The 9,998-nt window shown below is 36.3% G+C and overlaps 1 protein-coding gene across 1 annotated transcript; it reads left to right on the forward strand.

The window, feature by feature from the left end:
• Positions 1–5,477: 5,477 nt before the first annotated feature.
• Positions 5,478–9,762, forward strand: LOC131077283 (pentatricopeptide repeat-containing protein At3g26782, mitochondrial). Its single transcript, XM_058014742.2, has 2 exons — positions 5,478–8,657; positions 8,841–9,762. The coding sequence occupies exon 1, from the start codon at positions 5,649–5,651 to the stop codon at positions 8,319–8,321; it is 2,673 nt and encodes an 890-aa protein (XP_057870725.2). The 5' UTR covers positions 5,478–5,648; the 3' UTR covers positions 8,322–8,657; positions 8,841–9,762.
• Positions 9,763–9,998: the final 236 nt, after the last annotated feature.

The raw sequence follows: 9,998 nt of genomic DNA on the forward strand, positions 1-9,998 counted from the left end.
GAGCACACAAGTACAGAACAGAACCGAACATGCAAAATTCAGAGTTATGTATAGAATAATGATAAGGGGAGTATATCTGCATATACTATTTTATTGACTATTGTATATATTGTCAAGTATAGTCATTTTGCAAGTATATAGTTTTTGAGTTATGACTTTGAAAGTAGTTTTTGTCAAACATCTCAACTAATGTCAAAAGGGGAGATTGTTACTACTTATCAAATTGCCATTAGTTTCATATCCAAAGTCATACTATATATTCTAGTCGGTTAGTATTACCGAATCATGCAGTCGGTACACACAGAGAAGTCGGTATGAACAGTCTAGTTGGTTACAGAAGAAAGCTGTCACAAAACACAGTATTCACTGAGTTGTTTACCGAGTAATGTTTCATGGCTACCGAGCAGTAAATTTAATTCACTGAGTTGATATTCACCGAGTGAAACATTTTACTAGATACATTGAACCTGGACATGCACATGAAAACGTGTTACAAGATCGAGACATATCTAACAGTTTTTGCATTGGAAATTGCACTAGGAGATTGTGTATGATTACAAGGTCAATCTAACAATGAGATATTTTGTTTACTTATTCATTCGAAGAATCTTTTTGTAAGATCGAAGCAATGAATTAAATCACCGATGTAAGAGATCTATTTATACAGCATGATTTTAGGGTTAGAAAAGATATACAACAAGAGATGTGAGATATGTGTGTGTATGCATGAAGGAAGACTGTTATAGAGACACAAAGAGGTCACCGAGAAGGTTGTCAGGGATCAGTCGAAGAACAGAGTAAACAAAAGGGTTTACCGAGTTTCATTATGGGTTACCGAGGTATGCTACAAGCCAGGTAATCTTATTCTGAGCACATAGAATCTGCTATAGCATTTCAGATGTAAAGTTGTAGATATTTGTAATGATTCTATTGTAATATTTGAAGTTGTAAGAGAAACCTTTAACAGGGTAAAAGACTCTAACCAAGTCTATAAATTGTAAATTCTTTAACCAGGTGCAGAATTTATATAGTGTTGTAAAATCCTTTAGTAAGGTATATCTAACTGATCTTGATACTTCTAACAGGGTAAGCTATCAGAAATAGCTAAATGTAGCTCTAACCGAGCAATCTTTATTATTGCAGTAGTGAAGTTGTGGGTGCCATCCCCACAACAGTTTTTCTCTCTAACCAAGAGTTTCTGTGTGACCAAAATATATGTGTTATGGAGTAAATCATGTATGATTGTTATCTATTAATTTTAGCTTTATTTTATGTTACTGCACTATTCTGTTTATGCATAACAGTAAGGTTATTATCAAAGAAAAGTTTTGGAGTACTGATTCACCCCTCCCCTCTCAGTACATTAGTTTTCCATATTGGGCCTAACATATGCAAGACTGGAAAGTTGGTGCATTTGTGAGACTCAATAGTATGACAAGAAATTCAAGATGTCCATAGTGGCATAAAAAAGAGGTCTTCTCTACATCTTCTTTCCTCATGCGGATTTTATGGTAACCTAACCTCAGACCAATCTTTGAAAAATATACTACTCCATGCAACTCATCAATAAGTTCATCTCTCATTGGAATGGGGTATCTAGTCTTATGGGTTTCTCATTTAAGGATCTATAACATATGCACATTTTCATTACATGTCATCCTTCTTTTTCACTAAAACTATAGAGGAGGCAAATGGACTAGAGCTTCGCCTTATGAACCCCATGTCAAGAAGCTCCTTGATGGTTTTTTCTATCTCTTCCTTGTAAAACCCTTGGGTGATGGTAAGGAATAGTAATTACGGGTTTGGAACCCTATTCTAACTCAATAACATGCTCAAAACACCTACTAGGTGATAACCCCAGAGGGAAGTTATTGGAAACTAGACTATGCTTATCAAGATTTTACTAAATATTAAAATAATTTTTATCTTGTTTCTTGGAAGAACTTGTGGTATGGATTTTTTTTTTGCTTCCCATGCTACTTGTACCCTTCAAAAATTGCTTTCTATCCTCTTGGCTGAAACCACTCTAGGAGATCCATTTGATAAACCCCTCAACAAAATCTCCTTTCCATTGGAATGAAATTTGAACTCCATAGTTTGGTGGTTTGTATAGTATCCTCCAATAGAATGTGATCATTGCACACCCAAAACAACATCAATTTCTCCAGTTTGCTACAACAATAAAATCATCACATAACTCATAGTCACCCAAGGACATCTTGATTTGTCAAACTACTTGAGTGCAAGGTATGTTGAAACCATCAGCAACAGTGACATTAAAACCTTCAAATTCTTCAGTCTTCAACCCTTTTTTAAGCACATAGCCCTCATCAATGAATTTGTGGGTTGCACCACTATCAATGAGGACAGTTGTTCTTAAACCAACTATAACTCCTCATACTCTGAATGTATGTTATCTAGGTTATTCAGATAGGGCTTCTATACTAACTCCCTTATTGTCTTCATTTTCTTCTTCCATTTCCACTTCTTCTTTGGTATCATGGAAGTCTTTATTTCATCTATATCATAATTTGAAACAAACTCAATAAAATTCACTTGTCCTTAAATACCAAAGCATATGTGTCCTAGAACCCACAGTTATCTGCAAGTCAAACAAAGCTTCTTCCTTCAAAGCTCAGATTTTGACACCTCATCCACCTTTTTGTTGGTTGTGTTTGGAACATTCTTTGGTGAAGGGATTAGACGAGTCTTTTTCTAAAAGTTCTCTTTATTTTGCCAAAGATTTAGCGGTTTGGATTGATGGGAGAGCATAGAAACCTCAAGCTGCAAACTTATTTTTAATGCTTCCTACTAAGTGGAGGGCGAAAAATCCTTAACAAGACCTCTTATAGGCTCTTCAAGCCCCTCAAAAAAAAGGTAGATAATCCTCTTTTTTGAAATGTCCGCTACCATGACTGCAAACTTCTAAAAATTCTCAACGTACTCAATGATTGAGTTTGTTTTCTTCAAACCAGACAATTCCTTAAAATATTCTTCATCCTTAAGTTCAAACCTATCAAGTAATCTTTGACTAAAATCACTAAATGAATTTACCTTTACTCAGTTATGACCCTGAGTGGTCATACCATGATACCACTAGTCATAAGTAGCTCCTTTGAGATGCAATGTTGCAAATCGAATGACATCATTCTCCTTTATGGGGCTAATTGTGAAATAGGTTTGTAATTTTTGTAATTAGGCACTAGTTGAGATCTTGTTTGTTCCATCAAAGGTCAGAGCTGAAAGTTTATTTATCTTACTCTTGAGTTCCTTCCCACTTGTATCCTGATATTGTTTAAAACCCCTCGCAGCAATCATGCTTTACATTTGAGTAACATAGTCATTGCAAGGAACTAAATTCCTAAATCCTTCATCTTGATTATCATATGAGATTCTTATAGCAGCCAGTTATCTTGCTAACTCTTCCATGGGGTTGGAAGGTGGATTTTATGTAGAAGAGTCGCCTTCAGGTAAGAAAATTGATTATGGAGTTTTAGGAATAGTTTGATTGGTATTTTGTTGAAAGTCTAAAGTACTCCCTCTCTCCTTTATGGACACTACATTTTGAAGTCTTTTTGCAAATAATCTTATCATCTCTCTCGTCTCTTCAAGGATATCAATAGTTTGCTTCTGACTCTTTTGTAAATCTTGAAAAAAATTCATATGCATCTCCTCGGTATCCCCAATGTCTCCTTTCTTTTTGAAATCCACTTTAGCTTTCCTTGATGAAGGGCTATCAATGAGCCCTTTATTCTTTTCTCGTTGTAAGTATCTCTTAAATTCCCTTTCACTTTGTTCCATAAATAATTGAAAAACTCTTAGGCTAGAAAGATTATGGCTCTGATACCACTATAATAACCCTTGCTATAATTTAAAATCAGATATAATAATTATCTCTAATTTTTACTCTAGATTTGCAAAAATGAACATTCTATGAAATTGGGTATAAAGAAAATCTCATTAAAAATACCATTTAATTAACCAAAAACTTTCGAGACTGTTATTAGCACCATTATTGTTGCTAAATACACCTAATATCAGTGACAAAATCTGCTACAAAATACATCAAAAGATCTCCCAAAACTGGAGCTTAAACACTAAGGAAAATCAACTATAAACTTCACATAAACCCTCCAAACTCCACAATAATGTTAAACACATAAATAGATATGAGATATAAGCTTCCTTGACAACATAAAAATAACAAAGTGCATTGCTATAAGAGCGACACAAACAGAGACTAAACTTCTACATTAAACACTCCAAACTATCAAACTCCTACAAAATGTTTAACAAAATGAATGCAAAAACTAAGAGCTTTCAGCACAACTACCACTTTTGTATGAAATTGCCCTTGGAGACTCTATGAATCAACTTCCTTTGAGTCTCAATCCCCCTGGTTTATCAGCCCTAAAGATTCATTCTTCTTTGGTTTTATAGCCTTTGAAGAATAGCAACAACTTGTGATAAATCAATGCATAGAATAATCAAATCTTGCAAGGAAAAACAAATAAAAACCAAAATCATTTTTCTCAGCACCAAATCCCAATGCCCAAGAGAAAGATGCTTGCATGCTAAGGTTGTAACTCCTATTTGCCAAGAGCAAAATCACCAAAGAACACACCAATCTCATTTGCCAAAACATAATTATTATTTTGCACATCAAAAAGACAAATTACAAATCACTTTCTCCTTTTCTGAAACCCACACCTATCTTGGACCTCAAAAACAATTTAAGAAAATTAATTAATTTGTCACCATGCTAATTTAATTAATTCATTCATTTAGAAAACACCCTTTCTCGTTTTACTATTTTAGGAAACTAATCTTGCTAAAAATAGTAAGTGCTCAATCGAGAAATGTTATTTTTAGAAAGGGGACATGACAAGTTTGTAGCGGCATCCTCTATATTTTCTGGCATTAAAACTTTGTCACTATTGGTACAAATAATGTTTATTACAATACTTGTCGAAGTTTAAAAAGTTGGAGGCAGGAATGCCTATGATTCATTTAGGGGTTTATCTTTAAGAAACATGTTTAGCATAAAGTAAGAGAAGAGTTGGAAGTGAGTGGCTTTATAGTATTATGAAACAATATACTACAACAATAAGAGATGTCCTAAATGATCTTAGAAAAGAAAGATGTATGCAAATACTAAATAATGATGAAAATTCCTTTTTTTTTAATGACTTGCTTGCTTATCACTAATCTTACCATTAGATATAAATTAAAGGTGAGCTTAAGAAGAAAGGAAGAGGTATAGGAAAGAAAAAGTTTGAATATGAGTGAGTGATGCATTCAATAATGACTTTAAAATATGGATAAAATGAAATGTTTACAAATGAGAAGACAAAAGTTTGAATATGAGTGAGTGCTACATGCAATAATGACTTAAAAATATGGATAAAATGAAATGTTTACAAATGAGAAGACATATTCATTTAAATAAAGTATTTTTAAGAAACAATTTGTGCTTAAGAAGTTAGAAATGAATCCAAGTAATATGGTAAACAAAGTACAAAACCTTGGACAAACCCAACAGACCGACCTAAGAGTTCCATAATTGAAAGACATACACATTTGAATTTTTAGAATTTGGCAGCTGATTGAGCAGCAAGTCATATCCATCCTGATGCATTTTTATTGGAATGACTACTTCAAGGTTCTTCTGCAAATCTGCAATTCCTAATCATATACGCATGTTTCACTCTGTAACTGAGGGCCGCAGGGGTTTGAAACGCCTCAAACAACTCCATGCTCTCCTACTCGTTAGCGGCCTAGCCCAAAATTCTCACACTGTTGCGAAACTGGTAAACATGTATTCTTCGTGGGGTTCTATACACTCTGCCCGTCTACTTTTTGACAGGACACATTCAAATAATGTTTATTCGTGGAATGTTATAATCAGAAGTTCTTTGGAGAGTGGATTGTATGCTGAAACACTCGAACTTTACCACTACATGCAAAAATCCGGTTCTCAAGCGGATCGTTTCACTTATCCTTATGTGTTGAAGGCATGCGCTTCTTTGAAAAACCTGAAAGAAGGAAAAAAGATTCATCATAATATATCCAGAGATGGTTTGGATAGAGATGCTTATGTTGGAGCTGCCCTGATAAATATGTATGCCAAGTGTTCGAGTATGGAGGATGCACTGCAAGTGTTTAACAAACTGCCTGAGAGAAATGTAGTCTTATGGACTAGCATGATCGCAGGGTATGCTCAAAATGGACAGCCCGGTGAAGCCCTCAGATTTTTTAGTGAGATGCTAATCAGAGATGTTAAACCCAATTCGATTACGATGATTTCTGTGCTCCCGGCATGTGCTGAGCTGGGAGATCTCAAACAGGGAAAAGTTATCCATAATTACGTAATTAGACGTGGGTTGGACTCAGATGTTGTTGTTGGCAATGCTCTTGTAGGCATGTATGCTAATTGTGGATGGATGGATGTTGCACACAAATTGTTTGATGAAATGTCTTATAGAGATGTAGTCTCATGGAATGCAATTATTGCAGGTTATGTGCAGATTGGGCAGAGTGCTGAGGCTTTGAAGCTTTTTAATCAAATGAGACTAGGACATATGAAAGCTGATTCTTTTACTTTGGCAAGTGTGCTTCAGGCATGTGCCCACTTAGAAGCTCTGCAACAGGGTAAGTGGATGCATGGTTATGTTGTTAAGAGTGGATTTGAAGGGGATGGTTTTGTGGGGACCGTCTTGATAGATATGTATATCAAATGTGGCATTCTAAAGGAAGCACGCCATATTTTTGACAAACTGCGACGAAAAGACATGGTATGTTGGTCACTGATGATTGTGAGTTATGATTATAGCGGGCATGCAGAAGAGGCCTTAAAGCTCTTTCATCAAATGCGGCTGGAAAATGTCAAACCCAATGCTGTGACCATGGCAAGTGTAATTTCAGTCTGTTCCCACTTAGGAAACTTGAAGCAAGGTGAATTGATCCACGTTCATGTAATTAAAAGTGGTTTTGAATCAGATATTTGTGTGCGAAATTCTCTTATAGCTATGTATGCAAAATGTGGGAATACAAAGTTTGCTAGCCAATTATTTGACAGCATGTGTAAAAGAAATGTTGTCTCATGGAATGCCATGATTTCTGGATACTCCCAAAATGGATATGCCGGTGAAGTCTTTGCACTGTTTAACCAAATGCATTTGGCTGGTGTAAATCCAAATGCTGTCACTCTGGTGACCGTACCAGCCGCGTGTTCCATCTTAGGAGCATCGCAACCAGGCAAGTTGATCCATGGTTATATAATCAAAAGTGGGTGGGAGTCTGATGTTTCCGTGATAACTGCCATGATAGACATGTATTCCAAGTGTGGGAGTATATATGTTGCACATAAGTTGTTTGACGAAATGCCTGAGAAGGATGTGGTCTCTTGGAGTGCGATGATTGCAGCATACGGAATGCATGGGCAGGGCAAAGGAGCCATTGAACTTTTTTCCCAAATGCTACAAACTGGTACAAAGCCAAACAATGTTACTTTTGTCTCTATCTTGTCAGCTTGTAGTCATGCAGGATTAGTGGATGAAGGATGGCAAATATTTGAAAGCATGAGTAGGGATTTCGTTATCTCACCTTCGGTGAAGCATTATGCATGCATGGTTGATATTCTTGGCCGTGCAGGACATTTGGATGAGGCACAGAACTTTATCAAAAGAATGCCATTAGATCCAAATGCCGATGTATGGAAACCCTTGCTTGGAGCTTGCAGAGTTTACTGCAACTTAGTGATAGCCAAAGATGTAGCAGAACACCTTTTTCACTTAGATCCTTACAATTCTGGAAATTATGTTTTACTATCGAACATTTATGCTGCAGCTGGCAGGTGGGATGATGCTGCAAATGTGAGAAAAATGATGAAGGATAGGGGATTGAAAAAAACTCCAGCATGCAGTTTTATTGAATTGGATAACAAGATTCATAAATTTCTCGTGGGAGATAAGTCACACCCTCAATCTGCCAAAATTTATTCAACTTTGGAGAGTTTAACATTACAGATGGTGAAAGCAGGATATGTGTCTGACACAAACTTTGTCTTACACGATGTTGAAGATGAGGTGAAGGAAAATATGCTAAGCAGTCACAGTGAGAAGCTAGCCATTGCTTTTGGTCTGATTAATACAAAGCCAGGGACACCTATCCTGATAACGAAGAACCTTCGTGTGTGTGGTGACTGTCATAATGCCTCCAAGTTTATCTCCAGAATTGTCAATCGAGAAATCATCATGAGAGATTCAAACCGTTTCCATCATTTCAAGGATGGATTATGTTCCTGCGGGGATTATTGGTGATGCTGGATATTAATACCTGGAGGATTGCTGTTAGTAATTATCAAAAAAGCCACAAGCATTCTATTTTGCAACTTCAAATTAAGCACATTTCTCCCAGAATTGTTGTATCCGGGCATTGGCAATTCATCCAAACGAAGAGATATATTCTTTGATATTTCTCTGCATTTACAAAAGGATATCTCATGGAATCTCATCGGTGCTGGGTTTTCTGAAAATGGCATGCCAATGAGACCATGATGCTCTTTACTTGAATGCATTTGGCGCATGTGGATTCCTCATCCAGTCACTGCTTCGAGCATGCTTCCAACATATTTCTATTCAGCAATTCGCAACAAGGTAATCTCATCTGTGATCACATAATTAAAAGGGGATTTAGGTGTGATGTGTGTGTAGTAACTGCCCTAATGGATGTGTATGCCAAAGGGAGATGTATATAGATTGCACTTTATTTTTATTAAAGGTTACAGAATGCAGATGTATTCCAAAAATATATTGTTTAATGAAGCACAGTGATTGCAGGCATAGGGATGGTGAGGAAAGCATCGTATTTGTTGTTCAACTGCAGCAGATAAGGATGAAACCCAACCAAGTTATTCTTATATTTTTTCATTAACATGTAGTCTTTGGAGGATTTGGCACAACCAGAGTGATGCACCATCCGTGCATGTTCGATAAGGCAGAAGACTTTATTTAAATGATTAATTAATTTCTAATCTTAACATGGGAGAATCCTTGCTTGGAAGCTGCATAGTTCACTGCAATACTGTGGTAGAGAACATGCAAGAGACTACCATTTTGACACAGACCCTGAAATGCTAGATAGTTTGTGCAGAAAACATGTGCACCATATGTCACAAATGGACGAAACGCGATCAAAGATAGGGGATTGGAAAATTTGTTAGATGTAGTTTGATTCAATCAGATGGCAAGATCTATACACTTCCCATAGTGATAAAGTCCGTTCGGCCCTAGGGAACTTGACTTCCTAGATGAGGTGATTGCTGTGCCCAACAAGAAACTGGGGTACAGCACTGCCCGATATAGTAGGAGGAGGTGAAAGAAGATGCGGGGGTTTTCCAAGGCTAAAAGATAATAGTTCTTTTCCTGTCATAAAAAAAAGGATCTCAATCTGAATGACAAAGAACATTCGTGTATTTCGCTGTGCCGTGGTGTCTCATGTCCAGGAAAGAAATCATGGCACGGGATACACTGCTTCCATTGATCCATGATTAATTTAGATATTCCATTACACGGCTCTTCAACACAGATTTTAATTTATGTATCTGCTGTTTCAATGCAATTTGCTACTGAAACGAACATATATAAGGTGGAAATTAAAATGTGTTGCAGTTATGAGCTACCATTCAAAAGTTGCAACACGTACATTTCTAAATTCATTTCATGGACTGATTTCCTTATGAACAAATTCAATTTCATATGACTTAAATGTAACTTCTATGTGCTACTGTAAATTAAAGCTATGCTTAAAACCGGCTTATCATAGAATTTGAGTACTTACTTGCATATATATATATTAGAGGAAGCCAATGCAGGAAAACTCAAGCATTGAAATAAAGGTGTGTCTCTGGTGCAGTCTAGAGTCAAGAACCCATTGAAAGGCAATTGACTCAGGCAGCAAACAAAAAATTAACTTGTCTCATGCTTTCTCTGATCGAC

Source organism: Cryptomeria japonica, chromosome 8 (assembly GCF_030272615.1).
Source record: "Cryptomeria japonica chromosome 8, Sugi_1.0, whole genome shotgun sequence".
NCBI lineage: Eukaryota > Viridiplantae > Streptophyta > Pinopsida > Cupressales > Cupressaceae > Cryptomeria > Cryptomeria japonica.

What these genes read in the sequence shown, in the direction of transcription:
- LOC131077283 (XM_058014742.2), top strand. Translation starts at nt 5,649, where the DNA reads ATGACTACTTCAAGGTTCTTCTGCAAATCTGCAATTCCTAATCATATA.